The sequence below is a fragment of the Tachyglossus aculeatus genome, chromosome 26 (genome assembly GCF_015852505.1).
Source record: "Tachyglossus aculeatus isolate mTacAcu1 chromosome 26, mTacAcu1.pri, whole genome shotgun sequence".
NCBI classification, from domain to species: domain Eukaryota; kingdom Metazoa; phylum Chordata; class Mammalia; order Monotremata; family Tachyglossidae; genus Tachyglossus; species Tachyglossus aculeatus.
In genome coordinates this window covers 9,048,209-9,063,142 of record NC_052091.1, presented here as the reverse complement: position 1 = coordinate 9,063,142, position 14,934 = coordinate 9,048,209, and the positions used below count along the sequence as shown (strand labels likewise).

The following is a 14,934-nucleotide window of genomic DNA, read 5'->3' as shown; positions in this document are numbered from 1 at the left end:
GGAAGCGAGAAGAACATGGAGCTGGGATTTAGAAGACTCAGTTTCTAGTGTCAGTTCTGCCCCTGGCATGCTGCATCAGTGGTCTAGTGGGTAGAGCACTTCTAGACTGTGAGCACACCGTTGGGTAGGGACTGTCTCTACATGTTGCCAGCTTGTACTTCCCAAGCGCTTAGTACAGTGCTCTGCACACAGTAAGCACACAATAAATACGATTGATTGATTGATTAGAGCACTCTCTTAGAGTCAGAAGGATCTGGATTCTAATCCCTGCTTGGCCACTTGCTCTGCTGTGTGACCTTGGCCAGATCACTTCACTTCTCTGGGCCTCAGTTATACTTCATCTGGAAAATGGGGATTAAGACTGTGAGCCCCATGAGGAACATGGATTGTTCTAAGTAGGAAAGAGAAGAGGTATTTAATTCCCATTTTCCAGGGGAAACATATGTTAAGCAATGCAGCCTAGTGCGTAAAACACAGGCCTGGGGTTCAGAGGGGCTCTCTGCCACCTGCCTGCTGTGAGACCTTGGGTAAGTCACTCCACTTCTCTGCACCTCAGTTTCCTCAGCTGCATAACAGGGATTCAACACTCATTCTCCCTCCAACTTAGACTGTGAGCCCCACGTGGGACAGGGACTGTGTCTGACCCGATCATCTTGTACTTACCAAATGCCCCCCCCCCCCCCCCAAATAATCCCACTGGGCAACGAAGAAGGGTGGCACCAGAGAGGGGTCCACCGGCGGGGTTACCTGGGGGTATCTTGCAGACGGTTGCCGGGTGCCAGCCATAGCGCTGGTTACAATTGGGAGACTGGACAAAGATGGCACTGTCGCTGAGGCACTCGGCGAACACTTCCCCGCCGATGTAATACAACCGCACTCCTCTCCCTAAGGAACACACCAGGTTCAAATAATCAGAAAAAATGCCACAATCGCAGCCCTCACCGAGATGATTCCTACCCTTCCTCCCCACATGCACATTGTGCCATTGTTTCTTCTAATTCTGCCTCATCGCTATTTCTGAGACTGTCTCCGCTGTTAGCGTGTAAGCACCTTCCGGACAAGGGACAATGCCTTGGACATGGGTTGCATAGTGCAGTGCCCAGCACTCAGAGGGCGCTCGATAAATTCCATTATAGCTACTCCTTGCTCCCAGGGTGAACCCGCGTCCCGCCCCATCAGCCTCTCTGGGGACAAAACTATCGGTGTCCCGTCCTACCCACTGAATCAGAGCGGATTTCCGGTGGGGCGAAAGAAGCCCACAGAAAACAAGGCTGTTAACTAGCAGGAAACAAACGAATTGTTCCCGGGATACATTTCTACCCCGATAAAACTCTCCCCAGCCTTGTTCATTTGGCGGCTCACACCACTCATGCAAGTTTCGAAAGGGTGCCCGTCCTCTGCCCAGGTTGGGAGGAGCAGTGAGGCCTAGTAGCATAGACCTGGGAGCTAGGCACCTGGCTCTGCTACTTATCTGCTGGGTGACCTTGGACATGTTACCTTCTCTGGGCCCCTGTTTCCTCATTTGTAAAATGGGGGTTCAATACCTGGTCCCCCTCCCTCTTAGGTTGTGAATCCCAGGTGGGTCAGGGACTGTGCCTGTTTATTGACTAAGAGCTGGGGAAGATACAAGTTAATCAGGTTGGATGCAGTCCCTGTCCCGCATGGGTCTCACATTGTATTGTATCTGCCCCAAACTTAAGCACAGTGCTTGGCACTTAATAAGTACTTATTGATGAAAGCAAAAATGAGAATTGTGGCTTATGTTAGCTTTCCTGTGGCATGCTGGGGGTGTCGGGAGGGGAGGGTGCGATTGAATCCCAAGTGGTTAAGAAGAAAAATTTTCCTGACAACTGTCCTGGGCTTCTCAGGAATTAGCAGTGCCATTAAGGATGAGGCTGAGATGGAAGGGAGGTTTGGGGTGGCAATAATAACAATAGTAATACTGTTTTTTGTTGAGTGCTTTCTACATGCCAAGCACTATACTATGCCCTGGGGTAGATACAAGATAATCAGGTCCTGTATGGGGCTTACAGTCCTACGTAGGAGGGAGCGTAGGTAATAATAATAATGATGATGGTATTTGTTAGTGCTTACTAAGTGCCAGGCACTGTACTAAGCACTGGAGTGGATATCAGCAAATTGGGTTGGAAACAGTTCCTGTCCCACGTGGGGCTCACAGTCTCAATCCCCATTTTGCAGATGAAGGAACTGAGGCCCAGGGAAGTGAAGTGACTTGCCCAAGGTCACCCAGCTGACAAGTGGCAGTGCTGGTATTAGAAACCAGATCTTCTGACCCCAAGGCCCGTGCTCTTTCCATAATCCATGTGATGTCAGAACAGGCCATGATTTGCTTTCTAAAAATATAAACCTGGGGTCCAAACGGCCCACGGGTGCTTCTGGGGGAGGCCGGGAAGGGAGGAGGGAATCGAGGCAAGTGATAGGAGAAGAGAGGCTTTAGGGTTCTTCCCCACACACACCGAGTGAGAAGCACGTGTGCCCCATAAAGCTTTCACCTTTATCGGAGGCCTAATCTTATCGTCCGCGCCACTCTGATACCCTCTGGCCAGAAACACTCTTGAAAGTTTCCATAAGCTTAACATTCAGTTTTCCATCCCCTACTAAATTCACCCCAGATGGAGGAAGTTATTTTTAACTCTTTTTGAATCCAAGTGACATCAGCTCTCTAAAGTGCTCTCCTTGGCCTGAGGTAGGCTTGCTCTGGCCCCTAAAGCCCACCATCTGTGTTTCTGAGGCAGATACACAAGTCAGCCCCGACATATCGCTATTCTCTTTTTTATGGTGTTTGTTAAGCGCTTACAATGTGCCAGGCACTGTTCTAAGAGCTGGAATAGACACAAGGTAATCAGGTTGCACACAGTTCATGTCCCACATGGGACTCACAGTCTTCAATCCCATTTTACAGATGAGGGAAGTGAGGTCCAGAGAAGTGAAGTGACTGGCCCAGGGTCACCCAGCTGACAAGTGGGAGAGCCAAGTTTAGAACCCAGGTCCCTCTGACTCCCAGGTCCATGCTCTAACCACTAGGAAAATCTGCTTCTCTTTGGTTCTCACGTCTGCAGGGAACCAGGCAGGAGGGCCTGGGGGGAGGTTGAGTCTGGATCCCCTGCCACCAGGCAGTGTGGCCTAGTGAAAAGTCCATGGCATGAGAACTTGGGGGACCAGGGTTTGAGTCCCTGCTCTGCCACTGAACTACAGTGTGACCTTGTTCAAGTCACTTAACTTCTTTGGGCAGCATTCATTCATTCATTCAATCGTATTTATTGAGCGCTTACTGTGTGCAGAGCACTGTACTAAATGCTTGGGAAGTACAAGTTGGCAACATATAGAGATGGTCCCTACCCAACAGTGGGATCACAGTCTAGAAGGGGGAGACAGAGAACAAGCAGCAGTCTCCTCACCTGTAAAATGGACATAAGATAGACTGTGAGTCCCAGGTGGGCCAGGGACTGGGTCTCAACCCCCATGCTCAGCAAACAGTAAAAGCTTAATGAATGCCATAACTATTTTTTCCCTCTTTGGTCTGATCTCCTTGCTCTTCCAGGTAATGGGATTTTTGGTGGGTGGAATGAAGGGGGTGCTCTGAAAGGAAACATTCCCCCGATTAATTCACAACAACCCAATCGCATCTGACCATCATCACACACCGGACCCCCAGGCAGATGGCTAGTTTTGATTTTTAAGCCTGCGATCATGGGCAAAATAGCTTTGAGGACAACTGTGATAGTCAAAGCCCATGAGACTATAAGGCAGCCTCTTGGGGCCAGCTTCCACTAGTACCAACCAATAGCAAATGCTCTTTTCCAAGTAGCAGGAAGCATCATAGCCAAGAGGAAAGAGCCCTAGCCTGGTAGTCAGAAGACCTGGGTTCCAATCCTGGCACCACCACTGGCCTGCTGTGTGACCTTGCGCAGGTCACTTCAGTTCTTTGTGCCTCAATTTCCTCAACTGTAAAATAGGGATTCAATACCTATGCTCCCTGCTATTTACACTGTTAGCCCCACAAGGGATAGGGCCTGTGCCAGAACTGATTAACTTGAATCTACCCCAGCGCTTAACAAGGACCACAAACCCCTGCCCTGCAAGAGGAAGGAATAAAACTTTAATAAATGTATTTCCAAGACCTGAATCCTGAATCTTGTCTTGTCCTATACCATCAGGTCAACTCTGAGCAATAGTGACTCCATGGACACATCTCTTCCAGAATGCCTACCTCCATCTGCCATCGTCCTGGCAGTATATCCATAGAATTTTCTTGGTAAAAATCTGGAAGCTATTTACCAGTGCCTTCTTCCGTGCAGTGGACTTGAGTCTCCGCCCTTGACTCTCTCTTGCCGCTGCCGCCCAGCACAGGTGAGTTTTGACTTGTAGCAGATTACCTTCCATACGCTAGCCACTGCCCAAGCCAGGAATGGAATGGGTAGGCCTCTGCTTGACTCTCCCTCCCTTAGCTGAGACTGGCAGAGCACTGGAAACTCTTCAGGTGTGATCTCGTGAGGGGGAATTCTGTCTACCACACCTGAATTCTGCTAGCTAAAGGTCAGAGACTGTAGGTGGAGAGCCCAGAACAAAGCCCTGTCAGGTAAGCCAGTTCCCGCCTCCACCAATGGACCTAATTCCATAGAGGAGCCTTGCAGAGAGCTACAGGCCCAACATATGCTGGGGAAGTAGCAAAGAATGGTGATCTCTTACCAAGACCCACACCGTTATCTATTTCAATCCTAGCCTCAGTGCTCATGCCCCTGTGAGTCTGTCAATCTATCGGTATATTCCTATTTTTGATATAATTGTATATTTGTATTTGTTCAGCTATTCCATCCTGAATTGGGTTTCTCTCTCTGCTCCCACATAAACTATTTTTGCCTCTTTGTCCCTGGATTCTATCGGAAACTCCTGGAGGGCGGGGGTCAGATATCCCACTCTGCTCAGTAGGCACTCAACTGATACCCCAGAAGGGGGTAGTTCTGTAGTGGAAGGGGCCCAGGGCCAGTCCTCCAGCCCTCCTTCCTGGTGTAATCTTTTCCTTTATACTTTTCTGGGGGGAAGGGAGAGGAAGGGTGAGGGAAAGAGGGCAGTGATCTTCCCTTCTGGACTGTCTGTCTCCCCTCTCGGGACTCTAAGCTTGTTGTGGGCAGGGAATGTGTCTGTTCTATTGTTGTGTTGCATTCCCTGAAGTGCTCAGTACAGTGCTCTGCACACGGTAAGTGCTCAATCAATACCACTGACTGTCAGGCACCCCCCAAGTTGAACGGACACAGGGTGTGTGTATGTGTTGGGGCCTTGTCGGCCACTCACCGATGTGTCGCCGGGTGAGTTCCACGGCGGCATTCCGGTTCACATTGGACAGCAGGCCCAGGCAGAAGCGCTCCGAGTTGGATGGGTCGGTGAAGCCGTCCACCGTCATGGAGGGCTGGGAAGCGTGGAAGGTCTCCCCAACCCGCTGGTTCAACTCATAGTAGGAGATGGAGCACCAGAACGCGGGCTCGCAGTAGGTCACCGGCTGCAGGTCTGCCCGGGGAATGGGGGAGGAGGAGGGGACAGGTTAAAGGGGGCGGGCCCCGGCGACCTGCTCACCGATGCCCCAGGCATCTGGGACGCAAACGTGGACACTTCCACACCACCTTAATCCACAGCCCATTTCACAAGCTGTTCTTCCAAATACAAACACACACATATACACACAGCTTGCAGATCTGGGTCAGGCTACTCTTCTGAGTCACTGGGCAACTCATTTTGCTCAGTTTCTACCTCTCTAAAATGAGATGATAGTGCTTATTTCTCCTGACTTCTGCAGAGTTTTGGGAAAGCCTAGGAGATGATGCCCAGGAAGGGATTGTGGGCTCCAATGTGAATCCAAGAAATTCCCTGCTAAGAGAAGCGGCGTGGCCTAATGGAAAGAACATTGTCCTGGGAGGCAGAGGATCTGGGTTCTAATTCCGGCTCTTCCAGTTCCTTGCTGGGTGACTTTGGGCAATTCACTTCAGTTCTCTGGGCTTCAGTTCTCCTGTTCTCCCTCTTAGACTGTGAGCCCGAAGCGGGACAGGAACTGTGTCCAACCAAATTTACTTGTATCTACAACAGCACTTAGAACAGCAGTTGACACATAGTAAGCACTTAAATATCATGAAAAAAAGAACAGAAATACTCTTGGCTGAAAGTTTTGATGAGTATAGCTTTGTTTCACACAATGGAGCATTGGAGCTGTGGTTAGAAGCTTCTCATTACTGTAGTAGTCAGTTTCTCCATATGTCAAGCGGTAGACTTGGGTTCAATTCCCCAACTGGGAGGTTGTGAACATTTTCCCCCCTCTATATTGTAAGCTCATTGTGGGCAGGGAATGTGTTATATTGTACTCTCTCAAATGCTTAGTACAGTGTTCCACACACAGTAGGTGCTCAATAAATATGACTGCTTGATTGGGAGCTATTAGGTCTTGGGGCCAACCAAGATGAGGGCCCAACTATTTAGATGGGGGGCTCACCTCTGCAAAGATGGGAGCATAATGCTAACCTCCTCACTGTACCTCAATCTCATCTATTTCACTGCCAACCTTTCAGCCACGTCTGCCTCTGGCCTGGAATGCCCTCCCTCCTCATATCTGACAGACAATTATTCTCCCCTCCACTTCATAGCCTTATAAAAGGCACAGCCCCTCCAAGAGGCCTTCCCTGACCAAGTCTTTTCATCTTCTACAACTCCCTCCCGCATCACCCTGACTTGCTCCCTTTATTCATTCCCCACTTACAGCCCCACAGCACTTAAGTTCATATCTGTCATTTATTTATTTATATTAATGTCTGTCTCCCGCCAGGATTGTAAACTTGGTGTGGGCAGGGAACGTATCTGTTATATTGTACTCTCTCAAGTTCTAAGTACGGTGCTCTGCACACAGTAAGGGCTCACCAAATACAACTGACTCAGTCCACAAAAACAGGTACTGTCCTCCAAGAAAATGGGGCCCACATTCCAGTGGGGTTTAGTTCCCAAGCCAGGAACCCCCTGTGACATACTGCTGTGGGGCCTGAAGGGTCATGTGTGTTTGGCCAAACATGGGGTCCATTCTTTAACTTCTCCCAGGAAAACTTTAAGAAGCCCACACTAAACCAACCCCCAGCTCCTTTCAAGGGGAGGCAGAGATGAGGAAATAGCCCATCCGAGAGAGGTCCGGGCTCTCCTTTAGACCTCCCGGCGGCTCCCTGGGCACGTTCTGCGACTCGACGGCATGTCAAAGTAACAAGTGGAAAACATGTGCAAGCGGGGAAGTCTAACACTTAATCACCAAGGTGCCAGTGAGGCAGATCTGTGTAGCCACGCCAAGAAACAGCTCGATGGAGGCCATTTCAGATAGGATTATTTAGGCTAGCTACCCCACAGGCGAAGTCCAGCCAATACTTAGGAGCAGCAGGACCTCCCCGTGGTTTTTTTTTTGGGCCCAGTCTGCTGCTCTCCCCCCACAGGGCCATCAATCCAGAGAACCCTGCCTGCTCCCCAACATCAACTAGACAAGCAGACTCATCTAGTGGATAGAGCACAGCCTGGGGAGTCAGAAGGACCTGGTTCTAATCCTGGCTCTGCCACTTTTCTGCTGTGTGACCTTGGGCAAGTCACTTCACTGGGCCTCAATTCCCTCATCTGGAAAATGGGGATTAAGACAAGGGACAAGGACTGGGTCCAATCCAATCATTTTATATCTACCCCAGCACTTAGAACAGTGCCTGACATAATAAATTCTTTAAAAAGCCATTATTATCATCATTATCATAACATCATTATTATATTAATAACAATAATCCACAGTGCCCCTCCCCAACCAATCCACAACACCCTAACAGTGGCTGCATGGCTCATCGCAACTCTTCCCAACATCGCTATTTCACCCACCCCACCAAGTGAGGTGCTTAAACTTTTTAAAAGGGCACCTTCCATCCCAATCCACCCCCACACCATGCCTCAGAGTGGAGGGAGGCTTCAGGACGGGCCAGGTCCAGCACAGCCATCGGGAGAGGAGTGGAACCTCAAGCTGGGCTCTCGCCAGGCCAAACCCGCTGCCTGACCTCAATTTCGAGAGTGGCTCAGCGTTGGCAGGCGCCCACTTTCAGCTCTAAAAAGTAAAAGAAAACCCAGAGGGGAACACTTGGCACTGGAGTCTCCTATTAAAAACATCTGCAGGAAAACCGTATCCATTAAAAAAAATAAAAATAAAGGAAAGGAGCTGGAAGGGGGCAGAGAGGGGAGGGAAGGGGAATCCGACTTTCTAAGTCTAAAGCTCAAAGAGTAGATGGACAATAAGACAGACTTGTCGAAAGAGAAGGTCAAGACCCCAGCGCATGGCAGCCTCAGGTTAATCAATCGATTGTGTTTGCAGAGCACTTTAATGAGTGTGTGGGAGAATATAATATAACAGTGTTGGTAGACAAGTTCCCTGCCCGGAACGAGAGGGGGTTACAGACATTAATACAATTGAATTATGGATATGTACATAAGTGCTATGGGGCAGAGGGAGGGGTGAATAAGGGGGAAAATCCAAATGCAAGGGCGACACAGAAGGGAGTGGAAGAAGAGGAAATGAGGGCTTAAGTGAGGAAGACCTCTTGGAGGAGATGTGCTTTTTATAAGGTTTTGAAAATGGAGAGACTGATCGTCTGTCGGATGTGAAAAGGTCAGAGGCAGGACGTGGGCTAGAAGTTAGCAGCAAGATAGATGAGACTGAGGCACAATGAGTAGATGGGTGTTACAGAAGTGTGCTGGCTGGGTGGTAATTGGAAATCAGGGTGACAAGGTAGGAGGGGCAAGATGACTGAGTGTTTAAAGCTAATGCTAAGTGGTGGAGCTGGAACTAGAACCCAGGTCCTTCTGACTCCCAGGCCTATGCTGTATCCATTAGGCCACGCTACTTCTCGTTCTCCAATTGCTTAGTGTCTTCACTCTACTCTCTTGGGCCACAAAGAAATTATTTCTTTGGAGTAGGAAACACTACCAGGGCCAAGACGACGATCGATACATCAGTGGTATTTACTAAGCGCTTACTGTATGCAAAGCACTGGATTAAGGGCTTGGGACAGTACAATTGATCGGCACTCAGCCCAATGTGCTTGCTGCAACTCCTGTAGTGATCTCAAAGAGTTAATTCCCACATGCCATAGGGCCACTACTTAACAAACAGGGTCAGCTTCCTCTCTTGGTAGGAGCTGGTTCATTATCCTTTCTCCTCCCTGAATTACACACTTTGGAGAGTCCCAGTGACTCACACCCAACATGGTTGTGCGATGAGAAAAGAGCCCTCTAAGTCCACGTGGCCTCGATCGCCAGACTTGAAGTGCATTCCATTAAGGGAATGTGTCTGTTTATTGTTATACTGTACTCTCCCAAGCGCTTAGTACAGTACTGTGAGTGGTAAGTGCTCAATAAATATGACTGGCAGACATGTGTTTTCTTGAATGCCCCTTGGGCTAGCAGAGGTGTGGCCCAATCCAGAATTCTGCCACGAAGCAGCCTGGGCCCTGAGAATGGATGCGTTAGACTTCTGCAGTTGCCTTTGGAGCTGAAATTCCGGGCCCCGGGAGAGGTCGGAAAGTACGGAGCCCCATTCCCAGTCTGGCCCTGATCAAGCCTGAGCGGTTTCCAGGGAGGGACTCCCGGAGACTTGGCTGACACACGCATCGAGATGTAATATCCCACACGTGCTTGATCTTTGCAATGTGCCAGCTTCACTTCCCAGAGGCCCCTGGGTACCTGGGCGTCCCAGCATGAGTTTGAGTTACCATATCTCTGCCCAGGGAAGACTACCCAATACCTAGCCTGGGTGACCTGTCCATTGCCCGGCCTGGGCCCAACCCACCGTCCAACTTTTGTTGTGTGGGGAACTGCAGAACCTGCCAGCTTCTTGAGGGTGGGAGGGGAAAGAAATACCACCCCCTTCTCTGGGCTATGCAGGCTCTGGAGCAGCAGGAGCCAAGGGCTTTACCCAAGCTAGGCTCATGCAGAGGTTCTGATGTCCTTAGGGGTCTGAGAATCTGCAGGTGGTGATCAAAATAAAACGCAAATGATCTGGCTTTGAATGTCTTGGAGATTACTTGCAATTTCAAAGTAAATAACGTGGATCAAGAAAAAAAATTCTCTCTCTCTTTGGGGAAACTGGCCCTTGCGGCTGAGCCTGACTTTTGGCCTCGTTCAGCCCAGGCCTCAGCGTTTCTGGTCAAGTTGAAAAGACCGCAAATGGTGGCTTTCTGGACTGTTTGTTCTTTGACCCTCCCCTAGTACCTTCCCTCCTAAGATCCCTGCCCCCTTCTCACTCTCTGAGCACCTTCGATCTGCTCAAGAAGAGTCTTCATCCCAACCACGGAACCCGGACTCATGGCATGACTACTGATTCCCGGAGACCCTGTTTGTCTTGCCTGCCGAATGTGAGGGAAGGAATGCGGACCTCCTGGGAGGGCGAAGGGTGACCAATAAAGCCCAAGGGTCAAATAGGGACAGAGATCCTTCCCCATAGACATCCTATTCATTCAATTATTCAATCATTTATTGAGCGTTTACTCTGTGCACAGAACTGTACTAAGTGCTTGGGAGAGTACGATACAACAATAAACAGACACATTCCAAGCCCACAATGAGCTTATGAACTCAGAGACCCTCCCTAGTAAAAGGAGCACAGGATGGGGAGTCAGAAATCTGGGGTTCTAATCTCTGCTCTGCCACTGGCCTGCAGTGTGATCTGGGGCATATTTTAAAATGGTATTTGTTAAGTGCTTACTTTGTGCCAGGCACTGTACTAAGCACTGGGGTAAATGCAAGCTAATCAGGTTGGACCCAATCCCTGTCTCACATGGGGCTCTGTCTTAATCCCCATTTTACAGATGAGGGAACTGAAGCCCAGAGAAGCAAAGTGACTTGCCCAAATCACTCAGCAGACAAGTGGAAGGAACTGGGATTAGAATCCAGGTCCTTCTGACTTCCAGGCCCATGCTCTATCCACTAGGCCACCTAACTTCTCTGGGTCTCAGTTTCCTCATCTGTAAAATGGGGATGAAGTAGATTGGGAGCCCTATTTGGGCTGGGACTAGGTTCGATATGATAGGGCTAGTATTCCATGCACCCTTGATAAAATGCCATAGGAATTATTAATACATTATTGTAGTATCATTATTACTGATACTAATAATCAGTTTTATTAGTATCAGTATCAGTATTATTACTATTAATACTATTATTAGTAGTAGAGAAGCAGTGTGGCTCAGTGGAAAGAGCCCGGGCTTTAGAGTCAGAGGCCATGGGTTCAAATATCGGCTCTGCCAACTGTCAGCTGTGTGACTTTGGGCAAGTCACTTAACTTCTCTGTTCCTCAGTTACCTCATCTGTAAAATGGGAATTAAGACTGTGAGCCCCATGTGGGACAACCTGATCACCTTGCATCCCCCCCTGTGCTTAGAACAGTGCTTTGCACATAGTAAGCGCTTAACAAATAACATCATTATTATTATTATCACTGCTCGACATGCCTGTTATGCCGAAAATATTGGCCACCCTACATAAATCTTTAGGGCCTCTGAAAAAATCAACTAGTCTGAAAAGGCCGATGCTCTTCAGAGTCATGGTCAGGGTTTCCTCTTCAATTTCTTGAGCGTTCGATAGTCTTTAGTCAGGACTTGATTGTTAATGAGTCCTGTAAGTCCTGCTGCATCAGAAATGTGATTTTCCCTTGTGCAACACCCAACACTAACAATGAAGTCATCTGCACAGAGAAGTTTAAACCAGGCCCTCTTGCTTTATTTAACAGCAGTTTTCACGTTTCAGTCACACACACACACACACACACACACACACACACACACACATCTGGTTTTGACTTTATCTCCCCTCCCCTGCCTTCCCCTGCTTTGTTTTCAAGTGCTTTCCCGCTCCCCAGAATCTGAACTCCACAGACTGATTCCTGAACAAGGTTCACGAGACTTCGTTTGACCATTTATTTCCCTGTCCGTTGGTGAATGGAGAAGAATGGCCTTCCTCAGGCTGGCGAGCCTGGATTCTTGGGATCCGCCTGAGGCTCCGGGTGGATTCCTCGCTGACATGAGCCTGGCTCCTTGGGCATCTCCAATCACGATCTACCCCGTCTCGCCCAGCTGCCTGGCTCAAGCCCCAATTCTGCTGTGCTCATTAGGGCTGGGGGTGCCATTCACTGGGGCCTGCTAGCCGCCCTGGGGGAACTAAACCCCAACCAACACCTGGCTGCTTTTCCTCCCTCTCACATTCTCAACTTTCACCACTCCACCGTGCCTGACCTTTGAACTACACTGTAACTCAAAGCCTGCAAGTTGACAGGCAGGGGACCCTTCATCTGCCGGATGTAGGCGTGATCCAACCGTCGCTGCCGGCAAACTGGCCAGAAGTTAGTCCCCGGCCCGAACCCACCAGAGTCCAGCCCTGGGAATTCTGCTATAAAGATGCCTGTGGGGAACTGTGGGGACTTAACCTGCCCACATCTGGATTACAGGGACAAGACTGAAGAAATACTCACCCAGGTTGTTGTGTGCTGGAGACATGGGATTTGGCGATAAATTGGGAGAACCTGGAAAGCAAGTAAACAAGGTTCAGTCACAGCTTGGGACTCTTCTGGGGAGCCACATGGCTAACACATGCATGAAACGGACCAAACTGCAGTGTTCCATGAGAGGAAGCATGGCTAATGGAAAGAGCTGGGGGTCAGGAGACCTGGTTTCTAGTCCTGGCTCTAGTACTGGCCTGTTGCGTGGCCTTCGGCAAGTCACAACATCTCTGCGCTTCCAATTCCTCATCTTAAAAATGGGGAGAAGAAACCAGCTGGCCCTCCCTCGTAGACTCTGAGCCCTAGGGTTGACCTAGCTCGTGCCTACATGACAAGCGGTGTGGCCTAGTGTAAAGAGCATGGGCCTGCAAGTCGGGAGACTTGGGTTCTAATCCTGGCTCTGCCACTTGTGTGCTGTGTGACCTTGGGCAAATTAATGCACTTCCTCTGTGCCTTGGTTACCTCACTTGTAAAATGGGGATTAAGACCGTGAACCCCATGTGGGACAGGGACTGTGTCCAACCTGATTAACTTGTATCTACCCCTGTGCTTAGAACCATGCCTGGCACATAGTAAGTGATTAACAAATACCATAAAAAAAGAAAGAAAAGGGGGTAAAGAGGAGTAGAAGAGGCAGAGAGGGAGAGGAAATGGGGAGGAGGGGGAAGAAAAGGGGGAGAGAGAAGAGAAAGAAAGGGGGAGGGAGAGAAAGAGGGGAAGAGGGGGAAGGCGGGAGGGGGGGAGAGAGAGAGAGAGAGAGAGAAAGAAAGAGAGAGAGAGAGAGAAGGGGAGGGGGGAGAGAGAGAGAAACATAGCCACAACTCCCAACTGAGTTCTATCATTCTTTGGAAAAGTACTCACAGCAGAAATGAAGAATTACATTTGAGGTAGGAAAGGAAAAGGCAGACAGATTGAAGAAATGTGACATTTGGACATATGTTGGTTAGGCAGTGCCTGCTCAGGCCAAGATTTTCTATCTGCCAGATCCCGGCGGCCGCTCAGAGTTTTTCTTAGGAGAGGTGGGCCCTTGATTCGTTCCAGATGTTGGCCACATCGCCAGCCGACGCGAGCACTGAGATCCACCACTGCAATGCCCTAGCCAGGTTTTGGCGCACGGCCCCACGCCCCCCTCCCCTTACATCATTTGGGTCATTATGTCAAGTTACCGTAAACCCCCATTTTTTCAAATACCACAAATACTTGGTCTCTCTGCCCAGGGGCCACTGAGCACCATCTCTGTGTGCACGAGGCCTAGCGTGCCTGCTTCTTCATCAATCGGTGGCAATTTACTGAGTGCTTACTGGGGGCCAAGTGCTGTACTAAACACTTGCAAGAGTACAATACACAGACTTGGAAGACTGGTCCTCAAAGAGCTTCCAGTCTAGTGGGGGAACTGAATCTTAGGTTGTAAAGTCTACTTGGTGTCTTTCTCTGGCTCTCCAACCCCCGCTTAGAGCAAGGAATACCCACTGCCGATTTTCCATTGCAGGAGCAACTGCCCTGTGGCTTGCTCTGTTTGGCTCTCGGTGTGATGGCGGAAGTCTAAAAAGAAGCAGAAGAGAATCAGCATGACTCAGTGGAAAGAGCACTGGCTTGGGAGCCAGAGGTCATGGATTCTAATGCCGGCTCTGCCACTTGTCAGCTGTGTGACTTTGGGCAAGTCACTTAACTTCTCTGTGCCTCAGTTACCTCATCTGTAAAATAGAGATTAAGACTGTGAGACCCACGTGAGACAACCTGATCATCTTGTATCCCTCCCAGCGCTTAGAACAGTGCTTTGCACATAGTAAGTGCTTTACAAATGCCATTATTATTATTATTATTATTAGTTTTATTATTAAAGAAGCGATGAGGGAAAGGCTTATAAGTGGAACTCTCCTGTTCAGCCTGGAAACCCCGTGTGGGATGGGGAACTGTGCCTGACCTATCTTGGGTCTATGCCAGTATTTAGCACGGTGCTTAACACATATTATTACTGTTGTGTGGGCCAGTCCCAAGTCACTCCTCATGGAGGGTCGACAGCCTAAACCCACCTCGGTAGACCCCCAGAGAGAAGTGGCATGGCCTCCCATCCTAAAAAAACCCTCTCTTGACCCCACCTCACCTTCTAGTTATCGCCCTATCTCCCTCCTACCATTCCTTTCCAAACTCCTTGAACCAGTCATCTACACGCGCTGCCTCGAATTCCTCAACACCAACTCTCTCCTCGACCCCCTCCAATCTGGCTTCCGTCCCCTACATTCCACAGAAATTGCCCTCTCAAAGGTCACCAATGACCTCCTGCTTGCCAAATCCAACTGCTCATAGTCTATCCTAATCTTCCTCGACCTCTCAGCTGCCTTCAACACTGTGGACCACCCCCTTCTCCTCAACAC

General features: G+C 49.5%; 1 protein-coding gene across 3 annotated transcripts in view; it reads right to left on the bottom strand.

Annotated features, from left to right (window-relative positions):
- Positions 1-14,934, bottom strand: part of SMAD3 (SMAD family member 3) — a 133,753-nt gene that overhangs the window by 8,785 nt on the left and 110,034 nt on the right. For 2 of the 3 annotated variants that reach the window (XM_038767130.1, XM_038767128.1), the window contains 3 exons: positions 12,533-12,583; positions 5,314-5,526; positions 748-885 (listed from right to left, as the gene is read on the bottom strand). In XM_038767130.1, coding sequence (XP_038623058.1) covers positions 748-885; positions 5,314-5,526; positions 12,533-12,583 — 402 coding nt within the window. Of the gene's footprint in view, positions 1-747; positions 886-5,313; positions 5,527-12,532; positions 12,584-14,029; positions 14,160-14,934 lie in introns of those variants that run through there. The other variant, XM_038767131.1, reaches the window with a different exon arrangement.